This window comes from Lytechinus pictus, chromosome 9 (genome assembly GCF_037042905.1).
Source record: "Lytechinus pictus isolate F3 Inbred chromosome 9, Lp3.0, whole genome shotgun sequence".
Taxonomy (NCBI): domain Eukaryota; kingdom Metazoa; phylum Echinodermata; class Echinoidea; order Temnopleuroida; family Toxopneustidae; genus Lytechinus; species Lytechinus pictus.
Genome location: NC_087253.1, coordinates 13,927,597 through 13,951,602, shown reverse-complemented (window position 1 = coordinate 13,951,602; position 24,006 = coordinate 13,927,597). Strand labels below are relative to the sequence as shown.

General features: G+C 35.7%; 1 protein-coding gene across 1 annotated transcript in view; it reads left to right on the top strand.

The window, feature by feature from the left end:
- Positions 1 to 3,398: 3,398 nt before the first annotated feature.
- LOC129267704 (branched-chain-amino-acid aminotransferase, cytosolic-like) overlaps positions 3,399 to 24,006 on the top strand; it is a 31,065-nt gene continuing 10,457 nt past the window's right edge. Inside the window, exons 1-8 of the mRNA XM_054905340.2 lie at positions 3,399 to 3,478; positions 9,243 to 9,443; positions 10,071 to 10,181; positions 18,824 to 18,943; positions 20,102 to 20,265; positions 21,790 to 22,018; positions 22,618 to 22,686; positions 23,708 to 23,854. Coding sequence (XP_054761315.2) covers positions 9,321 to 9,443; positions 10,071 to 10,181; positions 18,824 to 18,943; positions 20,102 to 20,265; positions 21,790 to 22,018; positions 22,618 to 22,686; positions 23,708 to 23,854 — 963 coding nt within the window. The 5' untranslated portion in view covers positions 3,399 to 3,478; positions 9,243 to 9,320. The remainder of the gene's footprint in view (positions 3,479 to 9,242; positions 9,444 to 10,070; positions 10,182 to 18,823; positions 18,944 to 20,101; positions 20,266 to 21,789; positions 22,019 to 22,617; positions 22,687 to 23,707; positions 23,855 to 24,006) is intronic.

The following is a 24,006-nucleotide window of genomic DNA, read 5'->3' as shown; positions in this document are numbered from 1 at the left end:
TTTAACTTACCAGCCAAAATTGGTTAAATTGTACACGATTCTACATGTATGGATGCTATGGGAACTTCCAGGGGCTGTTTCACAAAGATTTAAGTAGTCCTGACTTTATAGAGTTGCACTTAAATGCCTTGTTGCGTGCATTATATAAAAGACATCACCGCATTGGTCAGATCATGACAAGTGGACGTGCACAGCTGCATATCGATTTGATAAGATTGTGCGGTGCATATCATGTATGCGTCGGCATTTAAGTCCGTCTCTATTAAAGTTATACTCAAATCTTCATCCCCCCCCCCCCCCCGGGGGCCCGTTTTCATTAAGGACTTGCAACTGTTGTAAATTTGCCATAATGGCAACTACATGTACCATGGCAACAGGGCTCGGCAGCCAATCAGAATCAAGGTTACCATGGTAGTTGCCTTAATGGCAAATTTACAACAGTTGCAAGTCCTTTGTGAAACACCTCCCATGTCTCTCTTTTATTTGTTTCCCAGGGCTTTTCTGAGTATTTTGCCCCCCCCCCCCCCCCCCGCAGCCATTTTGAATTTTTTTTTTGCTGCCAATCGTGCATTGCAGGAATGCAAAAGTTTTATTACACATTCACACGCTTCAAGAACTTTTTCTGGTAATACTATACTATACATGTAGGTTATTATACCGAGGTTTTTTACCCGACTGCTATTAGAAAGCACGAATGCCTGTGAGCAAGCAACCAGGTACATGAATTGTTTATGCATGAAATGATATCAGTAATATGAGACCTGCTGGGCCACGTCTTACAAAGAGTAACGATTGATCCAATCAATCGCAACTATTGACGGCCAGCAACATCAACATGTATTTTGCATTTTTGTTCAAAATATTTTCTAACTATGATGTATATGATGTATATTCATGCATTCATTGTTTTCTTTAAAAAAATCACTGTGCTTCTCTTTGTTTACAAAGAACATTGTGCCAATTTCCTATAGAAAAAAAATTATGACAGTGATGGATTTCAATAGAATTACGATTGATTGGATCAATTGTAATTCTTTGTAAGACGGGGCCCTGGAGCCCCACCACATATAGTGATTGATTGATTCTTGGGCTGATGTACGATTGATTGCATTGACTATTGTGTGTAGTCAATCGTAAACAAATTAGCCCTACAATCAATTGCCATGCTTTATGTAACAGGGTCTTGAACAAGTTTGTGTAATTTATTTGTGTTGTGTCTGATCAAGCATGCGTGAATACAGGACTACACCTTATGAACAAACATGCTAAATACAGCCCGTCAGCAGATTTGAGCCAGATGTTTTGGGGTTCAGATAATTGATTTAGAGTGTTCAAACTGTGGACAGCGAGTTCTTCATAAGGGTGTTGTATCATGTGCCATGAACAAATGTACACATCAGGATTATTCCCTTGAATGCGCTGGGTGCTGGCAGGGACTGCTTGAGCTTAAAGGACAAGTCCACCCCAACAAAAAGTTGATTGGAATATTTAGAGAAAAATCCAACAAGCATTACACTGAAAATTTCATTACAATCTGATGTAAAATAATAAAGTTATGACATCTTTAAGTTCCCCTTCTTTTTCACAAAATGGTTTTATTCACATCCTGGGCGGTATGCAAATGAGGGGACTGATGACATCCCTCGCTCACTATTTCTTTTGTATTTTATGATATGAAATATTCTAATTTTCTCCTCATTGGCAAATGAAACGAAGATTAATTCCTCCCTGAACATACTTTATTTTAATACTATTTGGTTCAGTCAAGTTGGTCCTTATTGTCAAGTCTGTAAAAATTGAAATATTGTATTCCAAACAATAAAAAACAAAAGAAATAGCGAGTGGGTGACATCATCGACTCTCTCATTTGCGTGTCACCAGGTTTTGCATACCGTTATTGTTTTGTGAAAAATAAGCGAAGCTTTGAATTGTCGTAACTTTCTTATTTTACATCCAATTTTGATGAAATTTTCAGCGTTATGCTTGTTTGATTTTTCTCATTTGATTAAAAATCAACATTTTTCTGGGGTGGACTTGACCTTTAAAGATAGACTGTGGCAAAAATTGGACATAACATGTACAAGGGCTAAATGCCGGCCCCCTATTCTTATCCTACATGTATCTCTTCTCGTGTAAATATCCTATCCATGTACATACTTGAATAAATATAATTGAATGTTTTGAATATGGCAAATTGTGTCCAAATCCATTGCCTGGGTGCTCATGCATACGTGACCAAGCAGTATTTTGCCTGCTCAAGTGTATAGCATGCTCCGGGATAAAAAAAAACTATTTGATGTAAATTTAGGCAATATTACTTTAAAAGTAGAGCAGCTCTTCATTAAAGAATGAAACAACAAAATTATATTTTTCAGTAAATTTGGTATAAAGTAGTCTTGTAGCCTTATTCTTGTCTGTCGTGAGTATAAGGAATAAATTTACATTGTACTATCAAAATGAAGCATTTAGTACCCGGTATGTTTACTAGGAAATTTATGCATGGTCAGTTTCTATTCTGAGATTTCCTAATCTTAGTTTTCAACATTTTTTTACAAACAAAAATATTTTTTTCAGCTCAAAATAGCAGATGGTTTTATAGTAAACCATCCACCTTTCCATTATTATGAACAGACTGCTAACCTTTAAGTAAGTGTTTATGTACATGTAGCCTGCCTAGTTTTACCGAGAAATGGGTTTATTCTGACAGTTGTACTGTTCAAAAGTGCACGCTCAATAATGTCTTTATCTTGATCTGGCGCATTGAAATCACACAAAGTCGAGCAAAAAAAAAAAGGAAAAAGAAAAAAAAAGAGCAATTTAAGGGTACTACTATTTCAAGAATTTATCAAAAAGGATTTCTAAAATGGAGCAAAGAAAAAATTAGAATTTTGGTATTGATATTTTTCCAGTTTGTATCTTTTACACGTTCAATTACATGTATAAATATATTTTTAGAATGGTCAATACAGAAGACAAAAGTTCATATGTCACTCACATTGAGGTGAGGGTAACTGCCCCTGCAAACTTTTAGTATTTCTTTCTTTTATAAGAACCCCCCCCCAAAAAAAAAAAAAAAAAAAATGAATGAATGAATGGATAAATAAATAAATATATATATATAAATAAAAAATATTAATTTCATAAATAAAAAATAGATTAAAAAAATCAATGAAAATAGTGAAGAGAAGTAAATACAAATATTTACATGTATTATGGGGAAAAGATCCCCATATCTCCAGAAATTCCAAATGATGTGATCATGTTGCTTTTAACCCACATGTATTCGTGTAGATAGATATATGATTTACAGTGCTCATGATATCCCATCCTATTTCCCGTCCCCATTAACACCTCTATTTATAACCTATGTTTGTTCTCTGTGTGTTATCCCTAGATCTTACACCTGACACAGACGGGGAAGACAGCTGTTCCAGTATGTTCTGTACGATGTATTCACTCCAATCACGACAGTTTCAAGGTTGGTTAACATTCATATGCAGTAATGCAGGGCCCTTTGCGCTTATTGGCACTATAAATGCACTATGCATCTTTCCCTAACAGCTTCGTCGCATTTTCCATTGTTTTGTTAGATGTATTCACCCCAATCACAACGGCTTCAAGGTCAGTTAACATTCATGTCATACAAGGGCCCCCTTGCACTTTTAGGCAATTTGTCAAAAGTCTCTGCCACATATTTTGCAAGAATCCTTCTAACTTGCAGGAATCTTCACTATAGTGTAAGGTGCTATGCATCTTTCCATAGCAGCTTTCCAGCATTTGTTTTCTTTATTGTGAGGATTGGTAATAAAAAGTCGTTGCTGGATTCTTACAGGAAAGATGCGGCTTTGGGGTTTGACAAGTTGCCTATTACAAGGGAATATCACCCCTGAATACATGGTATTAACATCTCAGCTGATTTCAAAAGTACATAATCACCCCCCCCCCCCCCCCCAATCTCTTTTGGATAGCATGTATGAATGTATTTATAGGTGATTGGTGACATCAGCCATCATGCTGTCTGTCAGGCATCAAGGATGATAAATTCTTTTTTCAATGTGACCTTGACTCATCAATACCCCATGACCCTGGAACACAAAAGCTAATAGCGTTTGATCGAAGAGCTATTTTTATGCTTGAATACATTGAACATTCTGACAAGTTGCCTATTACAAGGGAATATCACCCCTGAATACATGGTATTAACGTCTCAGCTGATTTCAAGTACATGTACAGTGCGTGGTGTTAATTTTCAGGGCATAAAGCAGGTTACCAACTTGAGCTCCAACCCTGATTTTTCGATACAAAAATGGTACAAAAATGGTGTTATTGATAGCTCAACATCAAATGCATTCTGTGGTATACATGTATGCTAGATAACTTTATACTGTGGGGTCTCTGAACACACAAAAAATAATGTAATTTTAAAATCAAATGGTGTACAACTGGTTAATCTTAATCCTAATACTCTGGGGGCCTATTGCCTTTCAAGTCTCACACAACTTTTGAGTCTAAATTTGCAATGTGAAAATGAAAGGAAAACAAACAAAAACAACATAACAAACCCCCAATCTCTTTTGGATAGCATGTAGAAATGTATTTATGTGAATGGTGACATCAGCCAACATGCTGTCTGTCAAGCATCAAGGATGATACATCCTTTTTCGATGTGACCTTGACTCATCAATACCCCATGACCCTGGAATACGAAAGCTAATAGCGTTTGATCGACGAGCTGATTTTTATGCTTGAATACATTGAACATTCTGTGCAATCAATTGTACAAATCAACTGGTCAGTCAGTTATTCTTTATGTTTTGTGTTTCTGGCTTGTGATGAGTTTTTTACTCGGCTAATCCATTTAGAAAGTGAAAATACAGTGTTGTAAAAGTTGGCAGCTCTGCATGCATGCACTAATTCAATTTAATTTATTTGGCAAAATAAAACAATCAAGTTTCAAAGTAAACAAATACATTTGAATGAGCCAGGACCTCTGAAAGAGCAACCTGTGCTTATATTTGAGGCCCTAAATGACAATTAAGAAATACAATAAAATCCAAAAAATAATATTAAATTAACTTTGTTTAAAGACATTAAGTATGATAAAATATAAAAAAGTAAAAATTTTTAGGTAGATGTTTATACAGGCATACAGTCGTTGAATTTCCATGCATTATGTTTTTTTTTCTCTCTTTTTTATGATTATACCTCCACAATTATTGAAATGCAATAACAGGAAATTGTAGCTTTTTACATGTTTATGTGGAAAGAAGACAGATACAGTACAACTACAAGAGCAATAGCACAAACAAATACTCAAAGTTAAATATTATATGGAATATTTAAATCACAGTCGTTAACAGATTGGGCTAACCAAAATCAACATGTGCATTTTACTGTGCCGTGGTGATTTATTAGTTTTATTTTATCGTTCACCATGTAAAAAAGAAATATTAACAATTTGTAACAAAACATCAGCATTTCTTCTTTAGTTAATTCCAGATAAACTTGTATCATTCTTTATTTGCTGTTACTAAAGTGCAGTTCAAACTATTTACATGTAAAAAGAAAAAATGCATTCATACATGTCATTTTCAAACATAAGTGGACATGGGGGTGAAAATTAAAACTTGCTAGAAATCAGTAGGCTTCAATGGTTTTTTAAACTAGACATCTCAAAGTATGTTTTTCCATTTCAGTTACATAAAATTATTCATTGTGTCTTGAAATACAGTGAATTTAGTGCAAGGGAAATTTAATGTTACAAAATGCTGATTTTTGCATTAAAATTCACATATTGCCTATCACAATATAAAATTTGTATTAGAAGCATATTTGTTGGCAAGATACAAGCTCTGTATTGTATCTAACTTCTAAATAAAATAAAAATATTATCTGAAGTGTTTTTCTGAAAAAAGTAGATCTTTAAAGTTTTCAAAACTGGTTGTCGTGTCACTCACGTTTTAAAGACAAAAAGTTTTCTAGAGCTGTGTATTCTGAAAATTAATTTATCCCAGTACAGGAGCAAATACAGTTTTCCCATACCTTATTGTATATAAAGTAACTTGGTCCAATGTGTTAAGGTTAAGCTAAAATTAACTGTTAAAGTTGTGTCGTGTCACTCACAATGTCGTGTCACTCACGAAATGTCGTGTCACTCACAGTCTCATATTGAGTATAAAAAAGGACATCGAATAATTTTTAAAGCATTTTACGAGATAAATTCTGGGATGAAGTCAAAATGTTGTTCCTGACATCATTTACATGTAGGCCTATGTAAGGCTAATCTTTTTTCCATTTTCCCAACTTCACCCCTATCAATGGAAATATTAAACTTGACGTTTAGTTCATCTATTTTCTTTCCTCTCCATGGTTTCCTCAGTTTCAAAAATCATGACAACTTTCCATTCGTGTGAAGACTCAGATCCTTATTCATATTTTAATGATGTACTGAGATAAAAGAATATACTAACATAATCAATCAACACAAAATTATGAAAATATCAAGAGAAAAACCACTATACATAGTAATGAACATATTTACAGTGCATAAAGATTTGGGAATGGTTCAAGTTAATAGTCAGGTATGACTTGAACATTCTCTGTCTCCATTTATGGAACTGAGCAGAACGTTCACCTATCTTTTTAGGGATGTTATTTCTTTGTCTTACTAATCAAGAAAGGTTTAAAGCTAGCAAGGTCTGGGATCTTATTTTGAAATTTGCAGAAATATATAAAATATTCTAATGGTAGAAAAGTGTATGAAGAGATCTCCGTGAACACCAAACATTCTTTCAAAATCAGAAAAAACTCTTTCCCTTCTTATGAATTAAAATTAACCTTTTTTGCCACAAAGCTTGTATTCGAGGACATGAAATAAACAAATTTTTGCAAGAACATCTCAGGTGAGAATATACTGAGATTTAAAAGAGCATTTGGATATTGCTTGAAGTAGCTACATGCCTGGTTCAAAATCATTCTTTGTTCGACCACCATTCGTACCACTAGTGATGAACTAGGGTCTGCACAGCAAACTACCGTGAGCGGGCCGATATGGGTTCAGAGCAGATTTGCATTACACACAACAAATTGATAGAGTAAAATATGTATATTATGTAGGTCCCAACAAGACAAGTCCAAACCAAGACCGAATTTGCATTTGAGCAACTTTGTCAATGTGAGTTGCCGTGTTTTCATGTAGATCAATTTTTCTTGGGGGGTACCCTGGTTAGAACTGAGCTGGACCTCGTGGGGAAAAAGCTATGCCATATGGAGGTATAGGGGGAGTATTTGATGGTTTGGGATGCTGAATTGAATTTCAGTGTAACATCCAAGGGCTCACCAAAGGAAAGGCTAATGACTTGTAGTTGTAGGTAATACCAACAGACTGTGCTGTGGCTTTTTGCAAGAATCAGGTACTGACTATGCGTCTTTCACCTTGTGGCTTTCCATGTATTACCCGTGGTTTGGTTTATTATCAAATATGATAATTAGCAATGAAAAGCAGCTTGCAAGATTCCTGCTGAAAATCATAGCTCTGAATTTTGGTACAGTGCCTTTGGAGGGGTCCACATACAAGCAGTGTTCAGGAGAAAACCAATCCTTGATGAGTTGAACTTGATCCCTATTAAAGTTTCTCAAGGATTTGCTAATAGTCCATCTGAAGTGTGCAGCCAAGTAACTGGTTTGCAACAGTGTACAAAAAAGAAATTGAAGCTGCCAAGTCCTATTTGGACAATGCCTATTTTTAAGGAGGATAATATTGTAATCCAATATTTCAAGAAAAAGAAGTCATACATGACATCATTGGCTACCAGACCATGCCAGATGATGCGAGTGACTATTGAGAATACCTTTCTTACAAGGAAAAATTATTCCATTAGTTGTGGATGCTGAATTGTTAACCCGTAAACTGTCATATACAGATAGGGAGAAAGAGTTAAAGTTTTGAATGAAATCAGGCCACAAAAAGAATGTTTAAGTTGATGTCAATGCCAAGACCACATAACACCTCCTTCAAGTGCCTCCTCCTCCAAAGAGGAGAGTGGTAGAAGCCCGAGTGTGACAATAATGCGGTATGGTATAGGGAATGTGAGTTGATGGGCAAATATGACCATAAACCAAGAATAAATCATTAGGATGACACATTATCAACTTTGAAGAAGGCAGTTGTTATGTAATAAAGCTTGTTTTTTTGGTTTATGGGATTTCACTCTTGTACATCATGCCAAAAATACTTTCGTTGTTGAGATAAATGTTATATTTTTGCACTTGTCGTGTCACTCACGTTTTGGATGTCGTGTCACTCACGTTTTGGATGTCGTGTCACTCACGGTATATAGGAGGGCACCATTTTCCATCGAGAAGGTTTGATTGATTCTGACTATATGTGCTAGATATGTACACTATTTACGTACATGTATGGGTACTCACAGTACTCCTGGACAGCTACTTGGGCACGAATCCAATCATAAGTGATAATGGTCAGAAACCCATGTCCAAAATTTGTCGTGTCACTCACGCATCATTTTTCAATCATATCTACTAAACAAATTGTAGAATTCATATCAAACTGGTAGTGGCCCATGCCAGTCCTACATTGTATAAAATATAGTAGTCATGATTGATTCATAACCTTTAAGTTTAAAGATATGAGCCCTTAACCCTCTCCGATTGTCGTGTCACTCACGTTTGAAAATGACCACTGTATAGTTGATCTTGATGTTTTGTTCATTTGCAATCATCCCATTATCTATACGGTTTATTTCCAATTCGTCTAATGCCAATTCGTCCAATTGCCAACTCCTCTACTACATTTGGTCTATCATCAGTTCGTCTACTCACCACATGGTCTATTTTCATAGTCTAATGCCATTCCGTCTAAGAACCAGTTGGTCCAATAGCCATTTAGTCCATATACCATTTGGTAAATGAAAAGAAAATGGGTATTAGACCAACTGGTTATTAGACGAAATGGTAATAGACGAAATGGTAATTAGACTAAATGATGATTGGACCAAATGGTTATTGGACCAACTGGTTGTTAGACGAAATGTTGATGGACGAAATGGCAATAGACTATGAAGATAGACCATGTGGTGAGTGGACGAGTTGGCAGTGGACGAATTGGCAATTTACCATCTATACATTTTATCCACTCTTATTGTCCTTTTCTTTCTGTTTATATTACCACTGTCATTTCCGAGCTATCTTTATTTCTAACCCTCTCTCTCTTTAATTTCCAGTATTCTGAGGTCCAGCTTGAGCATTCCAAGGTCCTGAAGCCCAAGCCTGACCCAAACAACCTCCTCTTCGGTCACAACATGAGTGACCACATGCTGACTGTTCCCTGGACCGAGAGGGACGGCTGGAGTACCCCTCGCATCACCCCACTCAAGAACCTCTCGCTCCATCCGGCGTGCTCTGTCTTTCACTATGCAATCTGTGTAAGTTACTAGACATTCATAAAATAAGTTATTGATGCTGATGAGGATGATGATAGTGACATTGTCAAATTCAATTATGGTGATGATGGCAGTGGTTGTGGTGGTGATGATGATGATGATATAGCCAAATTTGATTATGGTGGTGATGGCGATGATGATGATGATAGTAATGATGGTAAGGATTATTTATAATGATGACAACATGATGACAATGACGGTGGTGGTGGTGGTGGTGATGATGATGATGATGAGGATGATGAGGAGGAGGAGAAGGAGGATGACAACGACTATCAAGATGATATGGCCAAATTTTATTATGGTGATGATGCTGCTGCTGCTGATGATGAGGATGATGAGTGATGATTGATAATGATAATTACGGCAGTGATAAGTGTGATAATTATGATAATGATGATGATGACATTTGTAATAGCGACGATAAAGTATGCTGCAATCACCACACAGGCCGATCCAAAGATCTTGATATTGGGTCCTTTGGGGATGAGCTTTTCTATAAATTCTGATTGTACTTTGATCAAAGAAAACATTGCCAGAACATTGTATTTGATTCAATTGATACAAATATTTAACAATTCTTTTGATGATTCCTTTTTGTTTGTTTTGTAGCTTTTTGAAGGGATGAAGGCTTATAAGGGAGAGGATGGCAAGATCCGTTTCTTCAGACCGTACGAGAACATGGAACGAATGAACAACAGTGCAGAACGAGCTGCCTTGCCGGTAAGTAAATTAATTTATTTTCACTTGGACTGCAAGCATTTTGAAATAATAATAACAGGCATTTATATAGCTCCATCTATCTAGAAATAGTCTATTCCGGGGCGCATTACTTTTATTATAATTACCACAGCTTTAGCTTTAGCTGCCTTCCAGTGCTCAGTGCATTCAAGGAATTAATCCTACTGGGTACCCATTCACCTCACCTAGCTTGAGCACAGCACAATGTGGGTAAATTTCTTGTTGAAGGAAAACACACCATGGCTGACATTCGAACCCACGTCCCTCTCATTGAAAGACGGCAGTCCTAACCACTAGATCACAATGTTGCAACTGCTCAAGATAGTCTGATACCACAGAGGCTGTACCCATTTGGTCTACTATGAATTTGATATAATTGCTGTTTGATCTACACTATACTTGATCTAATACCCAGTTAGTCTAATTCTCATTTACTCTAAGTAATTTAATCTCATTTAACTGTGGAGCGTTGTGGCCCAGTGGGTTAGTCTTCGGACTTTGAAACAGAGGGTCATGGGTTCGAATCCCAGCCATGGCTTAAATTCCTTCGGCAACAAATTTATCCACATTGTGCTGCACTTGACCCAGGTGAGGTAAATGGGTACCTGGCAGGAATTTATTCCTTGAAATGCCACCGCACTGTAAAGGCTGCGGGGCTAAAGCCAGGGTAATAATATCCAATTAAGTGCATAGGGACGCATTTGGCAGTGATATGCGCTATGTGAGCATGTTGGTATTATTATTATTATTATACTTGATCTAATACCCAGTTGGTCTAATTCTCATTTAATCTAATTCCTAGTTTCAACTTTGTCTACATGTACTTTTTAGTACCTTTTGCTATTAAGTTGTCAAATGAAAATTTCTTTCTTAAACACTTTATCTCACCTTCTGACTCTCAAGTGGTGTTAGACCAAGTAGATATTTATGAAAGGGATGTCTGTAGCCTAAATGAAAATTGATAAAATTATCGATGGATTAAATGGCAATTTAGACTGAATGATAATTACATGAATATGTTGCAGACTATTGGGTTTAGACCATATGGGACAAGACTAAAAGGGAAAGTAGACAAATTGGTCCGAGACTAATCCGCAATTCACCAGTAAATTTTGTCAGGATATCCTGATGTTTTACCTGGAAAACTGATAGATGTTTGGGAATACTATCATGAATACACATTTGCCATTAATAATTATTGATGTGTAACAAGCAATTAATTAGAAAAAAACAACTTTTCAGTGTAATGTATGTCATAATTTTACAGGTACATATTATTAGACGGTGTTTGAAATTTGAGATTGTAAATTGAAAACGTTTTAATGATCATTTACAAATGTTTTAAAATAACATTGAAGATTTGAGTCCCCTCTTAATATTTGAAATCAACTTAGGGGGTGTTGCACGACAATATTTGCAATCAATTGCAAATTTACAAGTGTTAGATCAATTTTAAATAAAGCAAATCAATTTATTCTTGTTAAAGGACAAGTCCACCCCAACAAAAAGTGGATTTGAATGAAAAGAGAAAAATCCAACAAGCACAACACTGAAAATTTCATCAAGATCGGATGTAAAATAAGAAAGTTATGACATTTTTAAGTTTCGCTTAATTTCACAAAATAGTTATATGCACATCCCGGTCGGTATGCAAATGAGGGAGCTGATGACATCACTCACTATTAATTTTGTATTTTATTATATGAAATATCAAATATTCTAATTTTCTACCCATTGTCCTGTGAAACAAAGTTTTATTTTGCCCTGAACTTGTGGAATTACCATTGTTAAACATTTTATGGTTCAGTCAAGTTGGTCTTTACTGTCAAATCTGTAAAAATTGAAATATTGTATAATTGAAACAATAAAAAACAAAAGAAATAGTGAGTGAGGGACACCATCGATTCTCTCATTTGCATGTGACTAAATTGTGCATATAACTATTTTTGTGAAAATAAGCTAAACTTTAAAATGTCATAACTTTCTTATTTTACATCCAATTTTGATGAAATTTTCAGCATTATGCTTGTCTGATTTTTCTCTATTGATTCAAATAAATTTTTTGCAATTGATTGCAAATTGATTGCAAAACTTATGATTGATTTTGGGACCTAAGATTGACTTTCAAGCGATTACAAGTTTCTTTGTGAACAAATTTTCGGCATTACTCCTATGTGTTTAAGATCGCATGCTCGATCTGGAATGAAAGTCATAAGTCAGAAAAAATAATTGGAACCAGTGGGATTAGAACCCCACCCCCAGTAGATGACAGATTCAAATCCCACTGGTTCCAATTTTTTCTGACTTATGATTTTCATTCCAGATCGAGCATGCGATCTTAAACACATCTATAGGAGTAATGCCGAAAATTTGTTCACAAATTATTATTACCTCCTATGAAAAGCCTCTTTATTATACTACAAGTTTCTTATAACACTCGATAAGAGTAATAAAGGGATAAAAGTTGAATAGAACATGACCTTGGAGTGATTCACCCAAATTACAAAAATCATTTAGAACCTGTATACAGTGCGTCCCAAAAAAAACTATACACTTTTGAAATTGCTGCCAAATAAAAAAATATATCACTTTGGGGGAAGAGACTTATATATATGGAAAGCCAATAAAGTCAACTTTCAAATGACACCAAAAACTTGGAAAACTATTTAAGCTTGAGCGAGCACTGCCCACTGAAACAAAGGGTATGAAAATTAGGGTGGGCTGGAATTAGCCTCCCAATTTCTTTCAGGCTTTTTGTTTGGTACTTGCAAAGTTGAGGGTTATTTGGTGAATTAATGATCAGTTGTGATCAGTTTGTTGTTTGTGAAAATTACATGCGTTATCAAATTGAAATTGAATGCATGAGTGATCATGAATTGCAATTTTTAGTGCAGCATTTTGACTTTATCATGTGAATCTCAGCAATGTGTTCATGAGAGTCAGATGAGGGGATAATATGACTTAGGTAGGTGAAGTACGTTGATGGGATAAAGGTCAACAGAACATTTAGCAACCCCTCCCTCCATCTCTACCCCCCCCCCCTCCACTTCTCTCCTGAGAGACTAAGCTCGACTAGGCTGGGCAGGAATTAGCCTTACAGTTTTTTTTTTGTGGTTAGTCCTTTGGAACTTGCAAAGCTAAGGGTGTTAAGCTAAATTAATGAATGAGAAAACTTTGGTTTCTTAGGAAAATTTTATGAGTTACTAAATTAAAATTTAATGCATGAGTGAACAGGAATTGGAATTTTAGTGTAGCATTTTCATCTTGTTGACCTCAAAAGTGTGTTCGTGAGAGTCAGAGTAATGTGATGGTACCTGTTACAAGCAAAAGGGCGAGATATGCTAAGACTTCGTTAAAAGGGCATTCCTCTTCTTTTTGTCCTATTACAAATTTAAAGTCATATGTACCGTCCACCTCCATTTCCCAGTCCCCCTCTCTCTCTGTCTCACTTCCTGGATTGTAGCCTATTCAAAGCTTAACTGCCAAGTGACCAGTGGCTGAGTTTTTTTCATTGAATGATTACCAAGAAATTTACTGATTATGATGATTAATGAAATAATTTATTGAAAAAAACCCTGAATGTTTGATTGATCACATGACACATTGAATGAGTTGGTTTACTGATAAATTTTTGATTAAATGATTGATAGGAAAAAGTTGATGCCCCAATTCAGAATTTATCATTAAATCAACATTCTGCTCTGGACTTCACGCGTACATGACAATAGCCATCAATCTCTCAACAGGAGGGGAGGGCAGTAAAGAGGAAGGGGGCGGGAGCTGAATGTTCCGTTGACCCTTATTCCTTCAACCTACTTCTCCCACTTAAGTCCTATCTCACCCATGAACACATTGCTGTGATCCACATGATTAAGTTGAAATGCTGCCAAAAAAGAGATCCAAATTATAAAGTTAAAATGCTGCCCAAAAAGTGTAATTTGTGTTCACTCATGCATTAAAGTTCAATTTAATAATTTATTAAATTTGCTTAAACAACCAAAACTGGTCACGGTTGATCATTAATTTATCACAACGCCCTTAACTTTGCAAGTTGCAAAGGATTTGCCTCTCAAAAACTGACATAAATTGGAAGGCTAATTCCAGCCCACCCTAATTTTCATACCCTTTGTTTCAGTGGGCAGTGCTCGCTCAAGCATGAATAGTTTTCTAACTTTTTGGTGTCATTTGAGATTTGACTTGATTGACTTCCATACATGTAAGTGTTTTCCCCCAAAGTGCTATATTTTTCATTTGGCAGCCATTTCAAAAGTGTATGGTTTTTTTTGGGACGCACTGTATAGATTCATAAATTCTTACCATGTTTGTGTTTATCATGTGTGAAATCTATTGTTGCCTTTAATAGAGAATCACCCTTATCCTCTTTTTGCTGAGTAAGCCAAGCATTTAGTAGCTAGGGACTAAAATAGTATCCATTATCTGTATGTTATGCTTACTAAACGTGAATAATTGCAAGACCTTCAGCTAAATCTATGTAGGGTGGGAGCAAACAAAAATTTAAGTGAATTTGCTGTTCTGTGAATGATTATCTGCAGAGGCAAAGGGGACCACTGCAGAAAGACTTGCAATCAAATATGACTCTTATATCATTTGATTCTTTATCACTTGATTTTTTACCAATTAGAAGTGTGTATTAGGGACTTGCGATTGATTCATTTTTGTTTTGCTTTGCTTGTAAAATTATTGATGATGTAACAGGACAACACATTTAGTCTATGGTGCAGACGCCAAGTCTAAGTTTTCATGAAATTATTTACTGATTGGTTAGCAAATCACATAATGTTATGATAAATACTTTTCTTAGGTTGACTATATTAAACACAGGAGTAAAATAGCTTGAAATACCTTCCTCTCTAGTAGTTATTTGTCTGAAGGAAAAAAAAAATTTGCTTCGCTCCCTTGCTCGTTAATTCTGTGAAAATTTGAATGCTCCTTTGGCATGAGCTTATCTTAAATCAAGGAGTGGCTGGTTAAAAACAAAGGGTTTCACAAGGTCTAGTATGGTTCTTACCAAGTTTGTGTTTATCATGTGTGAAATCTATTGTTGCCTTTAATTAGTGCCCTAAGTTTTCCACTTTGCGGATTTTCCGCGGAAACCGGGGTAGAAAGCGGAAAACACAGTTTTGAAAAAAACAGTGAATTCGGTGAGAAATCTTAGTTTTAAACGTTAAAGTATAAAAAATTGGTTCCAAAGTATCCTAATTGATAATACACTATACAGTCTATAAATCCAGTCTAGGAATTGCACAAATTAAGCTCTTTGAAACCAGCCTACCGATCGCGATCGCAAACCTTACCAGATTTGACCCACAATAAATGTATAAGTACAACACTACGTACTACTTACGCAATGCAGCTATCCCAGCAGCCTTTGTGCGTGATTCGTTCTGGAAATTTCCATGCATAGCGAAAGCAATATTCACGTGCACATCACGTTACTCCGGTGATGGAACGCTTGGTCACCCGTACTAGTAGCATGTATGCATCAACGAACGTAGAGGGCAGCAACAACAAGTGTTATTGCCCTCTACGTTCGTTGATATGCATGTTCATTCATGCAATATGCACATGTAGGTACTGTGACGTGCACTGTTGTTGTTTTGATCGTTCTGCTTGCATGCGCATATGACTTTAGTTATTAGAATTCGCCCATGCTTTGGAGTACGTAGGAAGGGAAGTCAGATAAGAATTTTTACAGTTTTTACTCATTTAAAATTTTAAAAGTGTCTTTTCTGAGCTTTCGAAGAATTTCAAAGTGAAAAAATTTAGAAAGCAGAAGAAAGCAGAATTTGAGGTTTGTAAAGCAGAAGAAAGCAGAATTTCAGGTCTAGAAAGCAGAAAACTTTGGGCTTTATAAGTGAGGCTTTAATAGAGAATCACCCTTTTCAGACCTGCCGACCAGTACGTTTTTTTTTTTTTAAACTAAATCGTAATTTATTGAGAAAAATAATCTCTATGTGTCTCTATTTCATAAAACGTGCACAAATATGGTTATTAGATCAATGTAATTTCAGGTAACTTGTTTTTTTTTCAATCATTTTGTTCAAACCAGGGTGAAGATATACACATGTTTTAATGTTTTTTTTTTCATCTGCAAGAGCAGTGCGCATTTTAGCTTGCATGCAGCTTGAGCGCCGCGATGAGCGAGTGCGCCAAGCATTTTATTATGAAATACACTTTTTTGGGAAAAACTGTTTTTTTTATCACAGAATACAGTTTTTCATTCCCAGAGGTTGGCAGGTCTGCCTTTTCCTCTCTTTGCTGAGTAAGCCAAGCATTTAGTAGAGGGACTAAAATAGTATCCATTATCTGTATGTTATGCTTACTAAACGTGAATAATTGCAAGACCTTCAGCTTAATCTGTGTAGGGTGGGAGCAAAAAAAAACTTAAGGACGTTCCACAGTTAAAGTGAAATCCATGTCATTTTCACCAAACTTTGCACATAGATACTTTAGAACCTTAATATTTGAAATATGCAAAAATTAACATAGGTCCATGTGCTTGATTTTTTGCTATAGAGCTTCAAAGTTCACCCAAATTGATGTTTTTAAGAATTGCGCATTCAAAAGAATTTGGCATTTTTAGACCGCCCAAGATTACTACAATGAGTTTAAACCTCTATTACTCAGTCAAAATACATGAAAAAGTCATCAAATTTCGCAAGAGAGTTAATAATTGTATCGTTAGAATGGATAATATATTTATAGTGCTATTTGTTTGCAATTTTAAGTTTAACAGCACTGTCAGTTCTTAAAAATGGCGTAAAAGATAACAAAATCCCAATCTAAAAAATGTAAAATTTCAGTAACAAAGTACAAACGTACAATAAATGCTGCACTTTATTCAAAATCCATGTCATTTTCACCAAAATTTGCAGAGTTGTAGAGGAAGGTATACCTAAGAGGTACAAACATTTAAAAATAGGGGTTCATGTGCTTGTTTTTAAACTATCAGCATTTTTATTAGAGCAAATGTGCTTTTTAAAACACCAAAAATGCGCCGAATGCTTAGTATCTATGTGAAGAAAAAATCAAAACCACTCTACCATTTATTCAAACTCGGGGTAATATTCGTGATTCTTGGCAGCACTGCAGAGTAAAGTATTTTGAAATTGTAGAGAATATTTTTTTGAATGGTCCATGGGATAATTCAATTTTTTATATTCATGAAATAACGCATCGGATCTGCAGTTAAAATGCAGAAGATGAGAAAAATCAGCTCATACCCGCAGCTAATTAATCACCTGTTCATCCATTGTGACGTCAGCGCGCAGAGTGTAAATTATGCGCAGATCATAATGTGCACAAACATAACTGTGGAACGTCCTTAAGTGAATTTGCTGTTCTGTGAATGATTATCTGCAGAGGCAAAGGGGACCACTGCAGAAAGACTTGCAATCAAATGTGACTCTTAAATCATTTGATTCTTTTATATCACTTGATTTTTTACCAATTAGAAGTGTGTATTAGGGACTTGCGATTGATTCATTTTTGTTTTGCTTTGCTTGTAAAATTATTGATGACGCAACTGTTGACCCATTCTACTTGCATCTCCACCGTCAGTCGCTCTTGTTGATTGACAAGGACAATTTTGTTGACAATGCGAACTCCTATAAAAAAGAGCTTGTACAGGCTTCATGATTTTATTGTTTCTACTGTAAACAACTGCATGAAAATATGGTTTTAAGCATATTTTTTTCGTACAAAGAGATTCAGTGGTGAGAAAATAATTTGACGCATGGTGAGGCTTGTTCTCACAGACAGCTTAATGAAAATAAGAATCTATGCATATTTTGTCTTATAAATATAGATATTCAGTGGTGAGGAAATGATCCAATGCATGGCTACATTTAGGCTTGTTTAATACAGACAAGGATTGGGTTCCAGATAGTAGGACCAGCTCCTACTGGGCGATTCCATGCGTGTCGTACGGGACATTTTGTCAACAATTTCTAGTCTCTTAGCTGATTGCTTGAGCAATGAAAAATTATTTTTGGTCAATAATAAAGTTATAGTGGGTAGTCATGTGAAAAACTGATTACCAACAAAAAATATTTGATTATGGCTGAATTAAGGGTGAAAATGTTGTGTGTCGTACGGGACTCAGAAATGTCCCGTACGACACGCAACATTTTCACCTCTAATTCACCCATGGACAGCATATTTTTGTTGGTTGTCAGTTTTTCATATGTCTATCCAGTAGTACTCTAGTATTATTACTACAAAACAAATTGAAGTCCTTTGTTTGTTTGGACAATAGGTTGAAAAATGTTGCGAAAATAGCTGATTTTTCTAGCACGGAATCGACTTAGTGTGCATTATTCGTATTACGCTTTCATCTGTGCTTTATTTGTTTTATTAAACAACTCCATGAAGATATAATTTTGTGCTTATCTTTTTGTCTTATACAGAGATTCAGTGGTGAGGAAATGATCCGATGCATGGCTACATTTAGGCTTGTTTATACAGACAAGGATTGGGTTCCAGATAGTAGGATCAGCTCCTACTGTGCATTATTTGTATTACGCTTTCACCTGTGCTTTATTTGTTTTATTAAACAACTCCATGAAGATATAATCTTGTGCTTATCTTTTTGTCTTATACAGAGATTCAGTGGTGAGGAAATGATCCGATGTATGGCAAGGCTTGTTCACACAGACAGGGACTGGGTTCCAGATAGTAGGACCAGTTCCCTTTACATGAGGCCCACATTTATTGGAACTGAGGTGAGTACAAAATCAAGTCTGTGTGGCTTGCCTTATTCCAAGCATTCGTAAAGTCATGCTTAAAAATTAAAGCTTGTCTTTGGCCAAGGGTGAATTCTGAGCATCAATGAACATTCCAACTTGGCCGTTGAATCTTTTCTCATACATTGTGAAAATTTGAATTTTGATTTTGTAAATATCTAGCAACCTCTCTTTGTCACGTTTCTCTTTTATTGTTTAAAGTGGCACTCCCCCCACTAACTTTGACAGCTTTGAAAGTTCATATATATGCCATACAAATATATGTTTTTTAAGGTCAAGTCCACCCTAGTAAAATGTTGATTTGAATAAATAGAGAAAAATCAAACAAGCATAACGCTGAAAATTTCATGAAAATCGGATTTAAAATAACAAAGTTATGACATTTCAAAGTTTTGCTTTAATATTTTCACAAAACAGTGATATGCACAACTCGGTGAAATGCAAATGACACGGTCGATGATGTCCCTCACTCACTATTTCTTTTGTTTTCTATTGTTTGAATTATACAATATTTCATTTTTTACAGATTTGACAATAAGGACCAACTTGACTGAACCATATAGTATTAAACAATGCTAATTCCACATGTTCATGGAGGAAATACCTGTTGTTTCACTTGACAATGAGGAGAAAATTAAAATATTTCATATTTCATACAATAAAATACAAAAGAAATAGTGAGTGGATGACGTCATCAGTCTCATCATATGCATACCAACCAGGATGTACATATAACTGATTTGTGAAATTAAGCAAAACTTTAAAATGTCATAACTTTTTTATTTTACATCCGATTTTGATGAAATTTTCAGTGTTATGCTTCTAGGATTTTTCTCTTTTTATTCAACTCCACTTTTTGTTGGGGTGTACTTGTCCTTTAAGAAGCATCAAAAAGCAATATAAAACCATTAAACTTGCCATGAAAATTATTTTAAACATACAAAACTATCAATTTTACGGGAAGCTTTGCGCACATCATAATTTGGCATGCAGAGCACGTCAAAAATGTCAGAATTTATTATTCACTTTTGCCCCCCCCCCCTCAATCCAAAGCATTGATTGACGTTCCTGTCTGCATACATAACACAGTATGAGTGTTTCATTCCCATTCCTTCATTTGATTTCTTTTACTTCCAGCCGACACTTGGTGTAACCTACCCCAAGCATGCTCTCCTCTACTGCATTGTGGGACCGGTCGGACCTTACTTTGAGACGGGTACATTCAGCCCTGTGACGCTCTATGCCGATACCATGCATATCAGGGCGTGGCACGGAGGCGTCGGCTACGCCAAGATGGGAAGGTAAGGACTGCTCCTGTAAATGTACAGTGCGTCCCAGAAAAAAAGTAAATGGGGATTCCTGCAAGGAAAAAAAATACACGGGGCTGGGGGCGATTTAGCCCTGGAAACTGAAAAAAGGAGCCCTTGAAATCCCCATTCATCGCAATATTAAAGCCTATCCAATGTTGCAGATTTAGGCAGTAAGTTGTGAAAAGTAGCCCCTGAAAATTAAAAAAATCAAAATTTGCCTGGATTCCCTTTGGTTTTGCTGAAGTTATCAAATGATTTGTGGTATTTCTTTTACATCTTCATATTTTCCTATTTATTTTGATACCTCATGTGATACATGTAGGAAAGGCTTAGGCATAGAGGATCAAGAAGCATTTGAAATGTGAATGAATATGGGTTTCCTCTTTTCTTGGATGTACTTTATAGTTATTTGAGGTTTATATTCATTTTGTTAACAAGCAGGTTCAGCCAAGAATCTGCCCTGTTAATTGGATAGCTACATGTATGTCTTTGTATTCAATGAACCATAGAAAGGAAATAAAAAAATTAAAAAAAAACTTTACAAAAGGAGGAATGTAATGGATATAAAGATTGTAATTCTTCATCTTTCACTTATCATCTTTTAGTACTACAGCACTCACCATTCAGCCTTGAAACAGCTGTCCAAATAGCTGTTTGCTGTAAATGCTGGTAGTATTACGATGCAGTCTGTTAAATGAATAGTGTGGTTTTAGGAAAAGGATTAGACCGCACATGCAAAGTTTAAATGAAAAGCACAGTTTTATTAAGAGGGTTGCCTTGATGAAGTTTGTGAAGGTTATGTAGTAATAGATTCATTTTCTCTTCTATGTCCATTACTAAGATAACATTGTATGAATAGGTCAATTTTAGGAAAGCATTTAAAGGCTATTTTTAGGAAGAATTGTAAGGTTAATGAGATCCCTTTTAATCTTCATTATCGATAATTTATCACCAATCTTTTTGTCTTTTCAGCAACTACGCTCCAACCATCAAACCCCAACACCATGGTCAGCAAATGTTTCCATCACTTTCTCAGTTCACAATTTGATCCCAGACCAGAATTAATCTTTATCAATCCTTTTTTCTTTCTAGCAACTGCAACCGTCGAAGCCCAGCACCATGGTTACCATTTTTAAAAATCTTTCTCAGTTTACAATTTGATCTCAGACCAGAATTAATCTCTTTCAATCCTTCTGTGTTTACAGCAACTATGCTCCAAACAATCAAACCCCGACACGACGCCGAGGCCAAGGGCTGTCAGCAGATCCTGTGGCTCTACGGCGACGAACACTACCTCATCTTAGGAGTCCTAAAGAGCGCAGTAGAATATATACTTCAGGGATGCCAGTTTTCAGGCTCTGGCAATTTTTTTCAGGCCATAGTTTGAGCATTTTTGTGTACAAAATATTGTATTCTAGGTGATTTTCAGGCCTTCTGATCAATTCCAACAAGCATACCTAATAATTTAGTGAATAGTTTCCGCGCTCTATAAATTTATATATTATTATTTTTCAGTAACTATGCTCCAACCATCAAACCTCAACACGACGCCGAGGCCAAGGGCTGTCAGCAGATCCTGTGGCTCTACGGCGACGAACACTACCTCACCGAAGTGGGCACCATGAACATCTTCCTCTACTGGTATAACGACGCAGGAGAGAAGGAGCTGATCACCCCTCCCCTCGATGGTACCATCCTACCGGGGGTCACCAGGCGGAGCTTGCTGGATCTTGCCAGGGAATGGGTGAGTGCGATAGTAATAATAATCAATGATGATGATGATGATGATGATGATATTGACGATAATAATAATAATTCAATTCATTTATTTACCACTATTCAATAAAAATCACATCAAAATAATGATAATGATAATAATAATAGTAGTATTAGTAATGATAATAATAATGATATTAAGAATAATTATGATAATGATTATGATTATAAAGGCTTCATTTTGAAATTAGTTTTTTTTTAAGTAAATTTGATCAGAGACTGAAAATAATTTTTAGCAGTTGAGGGACTTTATGTAGATTTACAGCTGAATTCTAATTTTATCTGTAAATGAGCATAATTAATTCTTGACAAATAAGATAAAAATGATTTAGTGACATTTAGCTATGCAGCCCAGTAGATTGTCTTTTTTACCACCATGTAATCTTTTCTTGTGATAACATAATTCACCAAAGAGATAATGGGGGGGGGGCAACTTCAGGAAATACAGGTGTAGAAATACCCCTGGTATAATAAAGGGTATTGACTTTTAATATATTTAAAGGTCAAGGTGTTGATGACAAGTGTATGAAATGCATCCTTTTTTTACTATCTCATTTTCCTTACCAGAATGAATTCAAGGTGACAGAGCGCAGGGTTGATATGGAAGAATTTCAGAAGGCACTCTCTGAGAAAAGGGTAAGTTTCATTTTACAATCATAGATTTTTTTTTTTTAACACTTGAAACTTATACAAGGGGTACTCCAGGTTGAAAGTGATATGATTTCAACAGACAAACAGAACATTGAAAATTTCATCAAATATGTGATAAGTGGCATTATTTTCTCAATAACTTTCCTGGGTGTATAGACATTGGATGATATAATTTCATTGAATATTGAAGAAAAATTTATCTCTCATGGAATATTTCCGTTATCCCATTCTGAGCCATCCAATATAATATACTTATGTGTAGTTTCATAATAAATAGTAATGATAAGCAGTTCTTGTATAGTGCATAACACATTTTGATTGTAGCGTCTCTATGCGCTTCCAAAGGCCTTGGATATTATTATTACTTCGGCTCTAGCTTGGTGGCCGTAATTATTTACATCGCACTCATTTCAAAGAAGAAATTCCTGTCAGTGCAGCACAATGATGATCAATTTCTCTGAAGGAAACTACGCCATGGCTAGGATCTGAACCCACAACCCTCTTGTTTCAAAGGGTTTATTTCCAATTCGTCTAATGCCAATTCGTCCAATTGCCAACTCGTCTATCATCATTTGGTCTAACATCAGTTCGTCCACTCACCATATGGTCTACTTTCATTTAGTCTAATACCATTCTGTCTAATAACCAGTCGGTCCAGTAGCCATTTAGTCCATATACCATTTGGTCTAATTGGACTAAGTGTTAAATTGTGAAAAATAAATGAAAATGAAATGGATATTAGACCAACTGGTTATGAGATAAAATGGTCATAGACGAAATGGTGATTAGACGAAGTGATGATTGGACCAAATGGTTGCTAGACGAAATGTTGATGGATGGAATGGCATGAGACTAAATTAAATGCAAGTAGACCATGTGGTGAGTGGATGAGTTGGCAGTAGACAAATTGGCAATTTACCATTTCAAAGTCTGGAGACAAATCCACTGAGCCACAATGCTCCATTAGATAATTACCTTGGTCATTTCTTCTCTCTTTTTTTTCCAGATAATTGAATTCTTTGGTGCTGGTACAGCTTGCGTAGTTTGTCCGATCGGGAAGATCTTATTCAAGGGTGATATGATGGACATCCCAACCATGGACAATGGGGCGGAGCTCTGCAAGAGATTCTATAATACGCTCATGGATATTCAGGTATGCCCGATCTCACTGTCATTCTTCTTGTCTCTTTATTTCTTTTTCCTCTCACTCTTTCTGTTTCTATTTTCTTTCTTGTTCTCATTTTCCTTCTCTATCTCTTTCTCATGTTTTTCTTTATCTGTCTTTCTCTTTTTCTTTCATTCTTT